Here is a 14,044-nt window from a genome sequence, read left to right as displayed (position 1 = left end):
GTCCATCTCCTCCTCTTCAGTTCACCTCATCATGAACTCGTCATCATTGGGGTGGCTGTGGCTCAGGAGGAGCAGGTCACAGGTGATAATTGTTGAGCTGTTTGAAACACTGAATTTGAAATTCTCTGCCACTTAAGAACAACGTCAACAGCGCCACCCCACTTTGACATATAAGTTAGTACCAACAGTGGCAGAGTGACCTCTGACCTACCATGGAGAAAATAAATTAGAGGCTGTGAAGGTTGTCTGAGTCAGAGGCAGAAAAAAAATGTTGGTTGACAGCCCATTGATTTATTCCTTTCTTCACAACTGTGGTTGAGCCAACTAATGAAAAATGAAACTAGAAAAGCTTTACAAGGAAACAAAACGCGGAAAACACATCTGCAACTTCAAGACAATCCTGAACTAAACTGAACTACTCAAAAAACAGTTTTGCACTGGGTGAAACCCCCTTTAATGGGGCCCCTGACAATAAAGCCACTATCAGAGATGGGCAGTAATGCGTTACTGTAATCGGATTACTTTTTTCAGGTAACGAGTAAAGTAAGGGATTACTATTGCAAAAACGGTAATTAGATTACCGTTACTTTCCCGTAGGAACGCTGCGTTACTGCGTTACTAAAACCGTGATTTTTTTGCGAGAATGTCTCATGACAGTGACGTAAGCGAGTGCAATGTTGGTGACAACAGCTGTGTGCAGATCAACAATGGATCATATATCGAGTGCGGAGAGAATATGAGCGTGCAGCGTTTAAAGCATGGAAGTACTGACCTTACTTCCATAAAAAGTAACAAAAACATTAGCGTCCGTTGTGCGTGGGAAGAAAACTTCTTTTTACAGCGAAAAAAACCCCCTAAACTTCCAAGCAAGCACATAGTGCGCTACCACGTAATGGGAAATTCACAGAGAAACTCGCGGATTCTTCCACTGACCGCTGCGGCACACCTGCACCAGGGTAAACCTCCGCCTACCCCACTCCTGCTTTACAGGTGAAAATAGAGCAACAGGACCGCTAGTCTTTGATGTCATTTATTTTCTGCTGTGTTTTACTTGCATCTATTTGAAAGACTGAGTGTAAACACAAAAAATATTTTATTTTATGTGCTGGAATGTGCAGAAAATAGGTTTAAATATTAAACTAATTTCTTCCAGTCAGAGAATGTTGCATATAATTAAATTTTTGCTTGATGCATAAAGCTAAAACATTAAAACTAATAAAACAAGTTTTAAAAAGAGACTTTTCCATTTTGATTACATTTTGTAGAATTGGGCTGAAAGATCTATCGCTTTATCACCTATTCAGGTTGTAAATCGTTTTTAAAAAGTAACTAAGTAATTAATTAATTTTGAAAATAAGTAATCAGTAAAGTAACGGGATTACTTTTTGGAAGAAGTAATCGGTAATTAGTTACTGATTACTTTTTTCAAGTAACTTGACCAACACTGGCCACTATAGTCTGTTCACAATCATAACCTGGCCCAGGCTAGCTCTGGAGAGGAGATGCAGCTCCTGATTATATAGTGAGAGGCTCCTCCCACTGTCTGAAACAACAATGAAATATCAAATTAAGAGTAAACATAGGTTGTTTATAGTAGTGTTAAATCTGCCATTTAAATTTCTAACTATAATATAATAGTTAAACAATGGGAACATTAATATACATATATTTAGAAAATCCCCACACAACTGTAAATGTTTAAAATCAACAGATTCTTCAAACTCATACCACACTCCTGCTCCTTCATAACACTTGGTAACTTCCCTCCAAGGAACTTTACCATAAAAGGAGTCCGAAAACCCAACTGGTTTGGCTGTTGCTATGTTTTTACCAGATGCAGACCAGGTGCAGTCTGGAGGAGAAGTGAGAAAGAAATTAGATGCAAATCTTAAAACTAGTATTTTAAGCAACTCTCTTCTTCACTTCAGGAGTAATGTGGCAGCAGTACACACAAAACGCTGCAGTATGCTTAGAGGTCACAGGCCAAAAAGATTCTTCCTCTTGTCAGCAGGGGGAGACAAAGATGCATAAGCTAAAATTTTCAGTAGCTGCATTTTTAACCAAAGACCAGTCATTTTACTTCTACTTACTAATAATCAAGTGTAGTGTTTTATAATGATACTGCTAATAAGCACTGTACTATGTTTCCGCACAACAATTTCAGTGTGTTCTTTTTTCTTTTCTGTCACTCCATGGAACAGCTCTTGAGGTCAGAATAGAAACTTTTTATTGTCTCACAAGTCGCTTCTGAATACTCTTAAAGGGTTTTTATGAATGTTTGACATGTAGTTATGGTTTTTATTGCTCTCGTTTATTTATTATTTTTTATTCTACTCTGTTTACATTTGTAGTATTTCTATTTTTTCAAGCACTTTGTAACTTTGTTAAGAAAAATTTCATATCAAAAAGTTTTAAACTGGTGTAACAGGAAATGTCATCTCTAATATGTTTTTTTTTTCAAGAAAATAAGTAATTATGTAAAATATAATTAAATAAGTAATTACATTTTGCAGTCATGCCTAGCAGGAGGAGCTTGTTAAATTAATACTTTTTCAACATTTTACTAAGGCAAAATAATAATAAAATCTGCTATTTACTTTATCTGTAATATTTCTCTAAATGTCATCATTTGTGTTCCAGATTTGTTTTATTTCTGTTCTAAAAAACAAACAAAGCTTTGTAAGGCTTAATGGGAACAAACTACAAAACTTCTGGAACACTATCATTTGGACAGGTGAGACCAAAGTGTTTTTTTCTGTCATGGAACAGTTCATGGAGGTCAGAACAGAAACTTCACTATTGCTTTACAAGTCACTTCATTTTTTTCATATTAAAAAACTTTAATGAATATTTGACATGTAGTTATGTTTTTTATTGCTCTTGTTTATTTATTATTTATCCTACTTGTTCTGTTTACATTGTGCTATGTATATTTTTACAAGCAAGAGAAAACAAATTATCTGCAAATAGATATTAAAACGCAATGGCCAATAAACCATCAACTGTCACCAACCCAACACAGGAGACACCACCTGAACTGGAATCTAGATTCAATAATCAAAAATGCAAAGTTGATGGCCAGTTGATGGCCAATAAACCATCAACTGTCACAGACACACCATCACCAACAACAGGACCCAGCTCCTGAACCTGAATCTAGGCCAAACAATCAAAATTGCAAAAATCTGTTTGTGTGCTTGTGTGAGTGCTGTATGGGGAGCCCAGATGACTCAGACACAGAAGATTCAAACCAAGGGCAACCTGCCATTTCACAGCAAAATGCGGTTGTGAGCATAGTAAACAATTCCTTTGGTGGCACTAATACCATTAATGTCGGGAATAAAAATACTGCCCGGAATATTCAAGTTAATATGGCTGAATGACTCATGCTTGTGCCTTAATTTTAAAAAGACCGTATCAATGTTTTTTAGTAAACCTAAAACAACCGTGGCTGCAGTAAAAGTCTGCTTGGGTGCACAAGAATTAATTAATGTTGAGGAATTTAAGTATTTGGGAGTGCTACTAGACTCTAAATTATCCTTTAAAAAACACATTAAAAAAGTAGTGAAAACTGTAAATGTTAATATACAGAACTTTAGACATATCCGCACATCATTAACAGACACAGCAGCGATTACATTCCTGCATTCTATGATACTGGCTCATATTGAAGTTGGTCCTATACGAGCTCTGCTGCTATTGGGCCAATTGAAGTATGCTACAAAAGAGCATTGAAAATATTAGATAAAAAACCTTTTTCATATCACCATTGTCAAATTTTAGAAAAATACAAGTTGTTAAATTTTACTAATTTCAAATTATTTAAATCTGCCTGTCTAATATACAAAGTTATACATGGTCTGGCGCCTCCACCAATGAGTGATTTTATTAAACAAAAGTCTAGCAGTGTTGCCGGGTCTCGACTGACTCGAGCCACTGTTAGAGGTGATTGTGAACTGGCACTCAGGCGGACCACCTTTTCACAGAATGCTCTGTCATATCAGGGAGTGAGCTTCTGGAATAGTCTTCCACTGTCAGTGAGGGAAAGTACAAGTCTACCCATCTTTAAGAGTCACTTAAAAGGGCGGCTGAGGGACACACAGCCTGAGGGACACTTAGATATAAGTTTAAAATCCTCACCTTTACGTTTATGTCTCTACAAGGTGAGGCCCCCATCTATATCTCGGAGCTTCTCAAACCCTATTCTCCAAAGCGAACTCTTAGATCCACTGATAGTGGTCGTCTATCTATTCCACGGACTCGTCTGAAAACAAAGGGGGATCACGCTTTTCAAACCCTGGCTCCAATACTGTGGAACGGTTTACCCTCCTCACTACGCACCATCGACACGGTGGCCTCTTTTAAAAAACAGCTTAAAACTCATCTGTTTAGACAGGCATTTGGGTAATATGTTGTCTTATTTTATATTTATATTGTACTATTGCTTGTTTGATATGCTTTTATATTTCTTCTAATATTGTTCGTTTGACATGTTTTTATGTGAAGCACTTTGTAACAGCGTTTTTGTCTTAAAAAGTGCTATATAAATAAATTTTACTTACTTACTTACTACACACAAACATGTAATCATGTTTAATAATCATGTTTTATATTGGACGGGAAAAAGAGTTAGTGTATTACAAAAAGGGAAACAACTGTTAGTGCAATGGGTGAACGCAATCTCACGATGGTCAGGGCACGTACAATACTGGGGTTTGTGCAATATAATTGATGTTTCCGTTATTGTTATCTATACTGTCCTCTGTGTCCACTCTCCTTGTCATTGTTTGTTCTAGTATAATGTGATCACTGTTTTTGTCCTTGTCACATGACCTGTAAATAGTGTCTCTGTATGTTTTTACTAACTTGTGTTTAACACCAACCTGCCAGAGGGTCTGCAGATGGAAATTAGCCCAAGGCTATAATCTGGCATATTTACATTTGTTAAAATGTTCATTAATATGTATTGCCCCTCTTTCTATAAAAAATAAATAAATAAATAAAATATCTTTAACAAACTGCAGCTAGAGCTCCCTCCGGGTTGAATGTAGTTTGCTTGAATCCTAGAAAACTAATTGGATTTTAAATTGGCTCTTTTTAAATTGATCGAGTCACTTGACACTTACACCTTTGATAAAGTCTTGCGTGTGTCAGCTTCCTTTTTACAGATACAAAAATATGTAAATGTACTGATCTGAATTATAATATTTCTGACTGTCAAAATTTCCCAGATTCAAATCGAATTAAATTGAATCGAATCGAATCGGGACCTTGTGAATTGAATCGATTCTAGAAATCAGTGACAATACCCAGCCCTACTCAACACTGCCCCTAGCATCCTGGAGCACTTCTGTCGTCTTTTGTACGTGTTTTGGAGTTTTTACGTGCTTCTGAGTTTTTACGTGTTTTGATGTTTTTACGTGTTTTGGAGTTTTTACGTGTTTTGGAGTTTTTACGTGTTTTGGAGTTTGTACGTGTTTTGGAGTTTGTACGTGCTTCAGAGTTTTTACGTGTTTTGGAGTTTGTACGTGTTTCAGAGTTTTTACGTGTTTTGGAGTTTGTACGCTTTTTTGGAGTTTGTACGTGCTTTGTCTCTAGGGGTAACGTAAATATACTTTTATTTATTCACTCCACATGAAATTTAATAAATAAATCATATAATACAAAAAACAAATATTCACATTTCAACTTTTAACTATTTAAATTTTTCCTTTTAAACAAATTTAAAGTGAAACAACACAAAACACTGCAAACCACAACACAATTAAATATAAATTAAAATATGAAAACAAAAAGATGTACATTCTCTGTCATATGAGCCTGCATGAATAAACTTTCTGAATCCTTTATCATCCTCAACTAAAAATAGTTGTGGATGATTACTAGACCTTTCTAATGTGACGTTGTTGTCCCTGACTCTCTTTCTCTCTCTCTCCCTCCAGCTCTGTTCCTGTGCTACTGTGAGTGTAACTACTGCCCCTCCCCCCTCTGCCCAGCGCAAAGCACAAGGCTCGCATGCAGAGTGAAGCGGAAAAAGTGCGAGAGAAAGGGTGAGAGAAAGAAAAGAAAAAGAACACGGCTAGCGATAAGGAGCCGGCTCGTGTCGTTCACTTCAAAGACCCGGCTCTTAGAGCTGTTTCGTTCGCGACCGACACATCACTAATGTTTAATAGTTTTAGAACATTGGGCCTTGAGGATTGGAGCGGTTTTCCTCCTGCCCTCAGTTTGATTAAACCAGAATCACATCATATTTTCGGCGCTACACAGTAGTGAGATAAGTTTGTGGATGTTGTGTCCGCAGCTTCGGTTATCCTTTTAACCTCTCGCTGGTTAGCTAGCGTGAGCCATAAGCTAACAGCTAACCTGGTTAATGAAGCTAGAGTTCCACGCACATGTAAACACAGCTCGTCTCTGCTGCTTTAACTGTTAAATCAGAAGGCAATACTGCGGTTGACGGGGTTTATTATGTGAAATAGTAGCTTGTTTAGTTTAAACAGCCTAGGCGGCTAGCTTCTTGCGTCTCCCTCTCCTGGGGTTGGAAGGGGCACGTTTCCTCTTTTTTCAGCCACGCAGACCGAGCTGTTTGCATTCTCTTGCCTTGCATACGTTCTTATTCTGAACTTAATCTGGAATTCATTGCATAGTGTTTGTGCGGGATATAAATGACAAGATGTCGTTTTTCAACAGATTTAGTAAAAAAACCATGTCCAGTGTGAATAAAACTTTCACGGCAATCATCTGCTGTATAGACAGCTTGGCAGTTTATACAGGACTATAATGCCCAGACATGATTCTTTTGAAAACCGTATATCTTTCCACAGGTCTCAACTTCATATATCACCTAGACACAGAGCTGGATGAGGCCAGCACAAATAGCGGCCTATCGGACGAAGATGACTTCTTTGGGTCCATGGGATCAGGAAAGTCAGAAGCTGGGGAGTTGGAGAGGTAAAATTTCCTCAGAAGTCAATGTGCCACATGAACCATTGCATTAATAATAAATTTATTAATGCTCTATATCAACAGTTACAGACTATATAGAACAACTTTATGGAGCTTTATGTTGGCAAAGTGCAGATCAGCTATTTTAGGGTTGCCGACCCCTGATCTATTGCATAGCTTTCCTCACATCAGGAAGCTGTCAATCAAAATCAATACAGCTCTTCCTGCATCTGGAGCTTGTGAAAGACTGTGCGAGACTCCTGTGCCTTAACTTTTTAATGTGTTTAGATATATTCTGTTTGAAAATACTAAAATTTGTATATTTACTTATTTTTGTTTTTATAATAGCTTTTATTTTTAAAAAGTAAAAAATATATCAGACCTTACAACCAGTTACTCAGTACTTGAGTAGTCTTTTCACCAACTACTTTTTTACTCTTACGTGAGTAATTTTTTGAATGACTACTTTTCACTTTTACTTGAGTAATAATATTGTAAAGTAATTCTACTCTTCCTTGAGTACAATTTTTGGATACTCAACCCACCTCTGGAAAACAGCACTAAGGAAAAGCAACAAACAGAAGAGATTTGTTTGGGTCACGAAACACAAGGAATGAACATTAGACCAGTGGAAATCTGTGCTTTGGTCTGATGAGTCCAAACTTGAGATCTTTGGGTCCACCTGCAACGTATTTGTGTGACACAGAAAAGGTGAACGGATGGTCTCTACATGCATGGTACCCACTGTGAAGCATGGAGGAGGTGTGATGGTGTCAAGTTCTTTGCTGATGACACTGTTGGAGATTTATGCAAAATTGAATCACACTGAACTAGCATGACTACCATAACTTTTGACTGGTAGTGTATATACACTCCTACCCTTCTTTCAACATCCAGTTTCCTGTGCCAGACCTTCTATTGATCCACTGAGGCAGACATGTAAAAAAACGTGAACTAAAGCACATTTCTATATATAACAGCCCGTTCTCACTCCCGAGGCGTAACATGTCGACGTTTTGTCACGTCCCGCGGCGTTCCTGAGGAACGCGAAAGGAGACCTTCGGCGTTCTTATGGTACGCGGCGGGTTATGGCTGGAATCCAGTGCAATGACGCTCCCGCGGTAATAGACGTTCCAGCCCTGTATTCCAGCCCTAAACCTAACCTTATCCCTAGCCCTGACCATAACCTTATTCCTGACCTTAACCAGGACTTTAATAATGTTAAATAGTGTGCTACTAAGCGATTTGAAGAAAAAGAGCAAACGTGTAGATTCAGTCCAGACGGTTCTCATATTTCCTCTTTTTTCCGAGGTCGTCATTTAGGAACGTGGTGGGTAGCCGAAAACGTAATATGGTGACGATTTGTCACCTAGCGTAAAATGTTACGCTTTGGGAGTGAGAACGTGTTGTATATAAACAGGACTTTAAATCTACATCAACAGCTACTTCAGAGGAAATTCTTCAATAAACTGCAACCAAAGGCTCAACTCAGAGGACAAAACCCAACCTGTTATAAACAGTGTGACAGCAAACTTTCTCTTGTGTAAAGTTACAAATAGAATTATCCACAGGAGCTTTTATACATAATGAAGTTATAATTCGTCCTGTAGAAATTATTTAAGCTATATAGTTCCCTTTGTGATAACTCTGCTATGAATGCCTCTCATTAATTTTTTTAATTTTAAAATCAGACAGCCCACTATGAGCAAACAACAGTGGGAAGGAAAAACTCCCTTCTTGAAGGAAAAAACCTCTGTGACTGTCTTTGTGCACACTTTAACCTGATTCAGTTTTCTTACTTGTCAAAATGCACCATGGGTAAAAAAAACCCCCAAAACAAAACAATCTTTGAAATAGTAATGAAGGAGAATCCTCAGCAAAGATGAATTAAACAAGTTTTATTTTGATCAAATTTTACTTTAAGTAAAACACATCTTTATTTGATGACATTAAAGTCATCAAATAAAGACAGTTTTGATGGAGCTCCTGACCCAGCCCAAGCTCTCTATGAAGACGAGGAAAAACTCCCCAGGGGGCCAGATCGATGGGAAGAAACCTCGGGAAAGCCCATTCAAAGAGAGATCCCCTTTCCTGGGATGGCTGGGGGGGGGGGGGGGGGGGGGGGGTTACAGGAACTCCAAAAAAGCTAAATTTTTATTTATTTTTTAAGATTGACCCATTCTATCTATTCCTGTCCAACAGAAAAAAGAAAGGAAGTTACTACAATGTATCATACATATATGATAAGGTGTGAATTGTGCGTTTGTGTGTGTTATCTTAGCCAAGGGTGAAGCTGGAGCTCCTCCAGTGTTGGGCGCTTCTCCGGGACTGTAGTTAAACATGCGTCCAAGAAATTGCGGCATTCTTGAAAGAAAGAAAAGATCAAAAAGATGAAGATGATAGTTCTAGTGATCCAAGGCATCAGTGAATGTGGAAGTGTGAAGTTTTCTTACCTGTGGACAGACGCTTTTTGATGCTCAGTTTCTTTGTGAGGAACCTCTCTGTATTAAAGTCCCGTGCATGAAGCGCTTCATACAACACCACTCCCATTTGCCACACCGTGGTGGGTCCACACCTGTAGCAGCTCCTCCTGTACCACTCGGGAGGGGTGTGAAGAGGTGTGCCTAACAAACAGACCCAATTACAATTTCTTCTAAAACAAAAGACACAAATTGTTACATCTGTGAAAAGCAGGAGCAGAATATGTTACCATAGAAGATGCGATACAGAGATCGCTGCTTAAGAAAGCAGCTCAGTCCAAAGTCAATGATGCGAACACGAGGCACATCTGAGCCGGTCTCAATCAGAATGTTTTCTCCCTTGATGTCCCGATGAAAGATGCGTTTATCCTCAAGTTCCTTTACAGCATCAACTAGTTGCTTCAGAATGACCTGAAAAAGATGAAAAACACAATAATGAGTTAATGCTTTTCTGCCTTGATTGAATGCTGTACAGTCTAAGGTTCTCCCAGTCAAGCTACCTTGGCCTTGTCTTCTGTTAAAGTTCTTCCATTTTCTGCTTTGTAGTTTTGCAGGTCCACAGCGGGGACAGGTCTCTCCAGCACCAGGATCAGCTCTTTGCCAAGGTCGAACCACTCCAGCAAGGACACAGGTGCTGATATTCCCACTGACCCTTCTGCTTCACCTGCAAGTTTAACCATAATGGCCACTTCCACTGAGAGCTTCTTCCCGCTTTCATCCTGAAATATTACAACAAAGTGGATGATGAGGAACGCCGCATTCAATCCAGTAATGTAAAACTGATTCAAGTGTTGGACGCTTACCGCCACTTTGCAGTAGACTTTATTTTTGGGAATGTGTTTGATGGCAACCTAAAAGACACAGAGCATTGGTGAGCATTTCCTCAGTATGACATAATGAAAGGTGGAAACACAGCAGACGTCTCAGTTTACAATATTATCCATTATCTGCGTTACTGCCTGTCTTACTACCATCATCTGAACACTTACTGGAAAACGATCTTCTATCCGGTAGCCAGAAAACACTGCTCCGCAGCCTCCTTCTCCGAGCTGGTGCTCCTCCACATATCTGGCTTGGAATTCACCTGAACAGACAAAACAGCAAATCTTATTTTATTACAGCTGTGACACAAATTACTCTCCTCTGTAGCATAAATGTTCCTTTTGCCCTTCCGCTGAATATAAAACCCAAGCTGCTTGCTACTTACGTTTTTGGTCTGCCACTGATTTTTTGTCCTGGTCCACATTCCTTTTTTTTTTCTTGGGTGACTCTCTGTTGTCTCCCGTGGCCTTTCTTTTGCCATTTTTTGCGCACACCTGTTTGTTGTTCAAGTCTGGAGATGTGGAAAACACCAAAAGCACATCAGCTCACTGGATGATAGACACAAACACTAAACACCAATATCTTAAACCTAGCAACCACACTTAATCTACCCCCTTATTCAACTAATTAGCCTACCTTTACCAGAGTCCAACGAGGAGGATGCTTGCTCCTTGTCACCGCTCATATGATCAAGCAGTTTAGCCCTCTTTGCTTTCTTTGTTGTGCCCTCTCCATCTTGCACAACCTTGCGCTTTACTCCTTTGACCACATCTGAGCTGGTGGAAGGACCAGCCTGCTCAGCGACCCTCCTCCTTTTTATTGGGGTCTTCTTTTCAGGACTGGCCTTTCTTTTAGCAGTCCTGCTCTTACAATCTATAAACGACAACAACACAGTGGTGAAAAAGAGTCCCCGACATCAGGACTGGAAGCATTTTGATGGCAAAGAATTTGAAATTGCTTTTGCTTAAATTATTACAAGTTTATTCTTGGGATAAAAAAACTGACCAGTGCGAATTGATACTAGGTTTACTAAGTCTTAGATCTTGATGACACTTGTTGGTCTGTTTTTACTGTTGAGTCCAAGAGTAAACTTATTACATTATTTTACCAAAAGACCGGTAACCTTTCTTTGATTAGACATCTTGTATTAAAGCTATTTTCAATCAAACATATGATTCAATTGTAATTTCGGAGAACTTTTAAAATTGAAAATGTAAACCGTAGTGAGTTAATATTGAGTTAATATTCCTTCAAATGTGCGCCCTTCAAATGCTTGACTTTTCTAACTGAATTCTGTAAGTGAGCTTTATAAGTAAACTCTGGAAACTACAGCAACACAACATAGAATCTTGCCTTTCAGTGACTTCACTGACTGCCAGTAGTTCAAAGTAGTTTACAGAAAAACACTCTGGCAGACAAAGCCATAATATTTCATATAATTCAATCATTTCATATCAATTAAACAGTTTCTTTCATTATCTTTCATCGTTTGTATAAAGACCTCATGTATGGATGACAGTATGAAGATTTGTGGTTGACCACACACTAATAAACACAGTGTCAGCTACATTGTCATCTGATTTAAAGTATTTATTATTGTACATTTAACTGTCATGGTACGGAGTCTGTGACCCAGTGTTTTGTGTTTGTTAATTTATATTCATTGATTATTCTTATGTATGTTTTTGGTTCTCTTTATTGTTTTCTTCTTGTGTTATATTCTTAGGCTTTAGGTTTCTGTTACTTTGCCTTACCCCTGTGTCCCACGTGTCACGTCTAGTCATTCTTGTTTCCATGTTCCCCAATTTCTCCCCAGTTAGTCATGTCTCTGTGTCAACTCTGTGTCTTTGTAAAAGTCTCTTGTTTGCTGTTTTACTTTGATAGTCTTGTGTGCTATGTTAGTGTTTTCATGTCTGTGAAGGTTCTCAGTCATCCAGGTCATCGTAGTCTAAGGAGTTTGGAAAGAAAGAAGTCTCTTTCTAAGCTCCTTAGACTATGTTAGTGTCTTCAGTTTTCCTTCCCCATGGTCTTGTTGTTTGTGATTTCTCGCAGCTGTGCTCTCATCCTGTGTCTTATTCCCTCATTTATCCCTCTGTGTATTTAAGCCCATTGCCTTCCTCTGTTTGCTGTTGGGTTGTCTGTGTATCATCCATGACATTTCCCATGTTCCAGGTTATCATTTGTTGTGTTCCATGTCTCAGATCTTTAGTTTCTTTATACTTGCTTCTAGTTGCCTCCCTGTTTAGTCTTTGTTAGTTTAGTCTTTGTATTCCTGCATTTTTGTTTGTTGTTTTGTGCTGCCTCAATAAAAGGCATATTTTCAGTTTAAGTCCTCGTCAGCCTCTGCATTTGGGTCCTGTCTCTCTTCACTCCACACATCTGCCAGAGCAGCCATGACATTAACTTTCTTATTATATCAAACGACAGACCAATGAAAGATAAAGGGATAAAAACAGAGTGTGTGTACTATCAAATATAACAAGTTTTTATAAAGGACAACAAATGATGTTTTGTCACAAGCTCCCAGTAAAGGTTTCTGTTAAGTATAAAAAACAGTTGTTCATCTCTTGTGTTAGGTGCTGTTTTTATGCTCGAATGATTCACAGGTCAGTGTTAAGTGGCTTAACTGATGTGAAAGATCAGGAACCCACAGAGTGTGTGCGTGACTATCTGGTTTCTTTTATTTAGAGCACAGAAATGTCCCTTTTTGGTCTAGAACCATGGTCTTTTCCTGGCAGCCAGCTTTCCAGCTTTTACCAGCATGTCTCGTGTCCAACGAGAGGGGATCGGATTTTGGATCACTGCTACACGCCATACAAGCAGGGCTACAAAGCTGTCTCACACCCGGCTTTTGGGAAGTCTGACCACAACGCCATCTTCCTCATTCCCCAGTATAAACAAAGCATACGGAGGGAAGACGTGACCAAGAGGGAGGTAAAACGGTGGACTGCCCAATCAGAAGCTACGCTACAGGACGCACTCAACGACGTAGACTGGGACATGTTCAGAGCATGCGCAGTCGACATCAACGAGTTTACGGAAGTAGCAGTATGCTTCGTCAATATGCTAGCGGAGGAGATTATCCCCACTGCGAGAGTCACCACATTCCCAAACCAGAAACCGTGGATGGACAGATCGATCCGCACTGCAGTAAACGCCAGGACCGCCTCCTACAACGCGGGTCTCGCCACTGGCGATATGAGCGCCTACAAAGCGGCCTCATACGGCGCGCGGTGAGAGATGCCAAACGCCGGTACCGGGAACGTGTGGAGTCCCGCTTCCACCAGGGCGACACACAGAGTATGTGGCACGGACTACGCACCATTACGGACTACAAAGCCAGGGACACTGCGCCGATCAACGCCGACTCTGCATTCACCAACGAGCTGAATCGGTTCTACGCCCGTTTCGAGGTTAGCCAGGCGGCTAATGCTATCTACCGCCTGACTACCGAGGACAGTGACGTCATCAGCGAGAGACCGGTGACCAGCATCGCGGAGCATGACGTCCGAGCGGCACTGAGGAGAGTGAACACAAGGAAAGCGGCGGGGCCAGACGGCATCACCGGCCGTCTGCTGCGCTGCTGTGCTGACCAGCTAGCAGGTGTGTTCACTTACATCTTCAACGAGTCCCTGGCGAAGTCTGTGGTCCCCACATGCTTCAAAAGATCCACCATCATCCCTGTGCCCAAGAACAGCAAACCCTCATCCCTGAACGATTACCGGCCAGTTGCACTGACCTCGGTAGTAATGAAGGTGTTTGAGAGGCTGCTGAAGAACATCATCTCCTCCTCCATCCCA

At 39.8% G+C, this 14,044-nt stretch overlaps 1 protein-coding gene and 1 long non-coding RNA gene across 2 annotated transcripts; one reads left to right on the top strand and one right to left on the bottom strand.

Moving 5' to 3' along the window:
• Window positions 1–5,946: 5,946 nt before the first annotated feature.
• On the top strand, window positions 5,947–10,105 carry LOC146646219 (uncharacterized). Its single transcript, XR_014908769.1, has 3 exons — window positions 5,947–6,050; window positions 6,822–6,948; window positions 9,969–10,105. It is a non-coding gene; the product is annotated as an uncharacterized LOC146646219 (long non-coding RNA).
• Window positions 9,215–11,377, bottom strand: LOC146646218 (serine/threonine-protein kinase pim-1-like). The gene is made up of 8 exons (XM_085391307.1): window positions 10,881–11,377; window positions 10,630–10,755; window positions 10,412–10,506; window positions 10,226–10,273; window positions 9,923–10,141; window positions 9,653–9,833; window positions 9,396–9,566; window positions 9,215–9,306 (listed from the first exon to the last, which is right to left on the bottom strand). Exons 1-8 carry the CDS (start codon window positions 10,927–10,929, stop codon window positions 9,215–9,217), a joined length of 981 nt encoding a protein of 326 aa, XP_085247433.1. The 5' UTR covers window positions 10,930–11,377.
• Window positions 11,378–14,044: the final 2,667 nt, after the last annotated feature.

Source organism: Rhamphochromis longiceps, linkage group LG19 (genome assembly GCF_057381845.1).
Source record: "Rhamphochromis longiceps isolate RC_006_pf linkage group LG19, R_longiceps_female_GT1.1, whole genome shotgun sequence".
NCBI classification, from domain to species: Eukaryota; Metazoa; Chordata; class Actinopteri; order Cichliformes; family Cichlidae; genus Rhamphochromis; species Rhamphochromis longiceps.
The sequence above is the reverse complement of the archived record's forward strand: the minus strand, read 5'-3'. Positions and strand labels throughout refer to the sequence as shown.

Bases quoted from the DNA above. Each gene is read 5' to 3' on its own strand.
- LOC146646218 (XM_085391307.1), bottom strand. From the start codon at position 10,929: ATGAGCGGTGACAAGGAGCAAGCATCCTCCTCGTTGGACTCTGGTAAA. The intron at 10,756-10,880 runs GTAGGCTAATTA...CCACATCTCCAG, and splicing joins CTCGTTGGACTCTGGTAAAG to ACTTGAACAACAAACAGGTG. The intron at 9,307-9,395 runs GTAAGAAAACTT...CTTTCTTTCAAG, and splicing joins CAAAAAGCGTCTGTCCACAG to AATGCCGCAATTTCTTGGAC.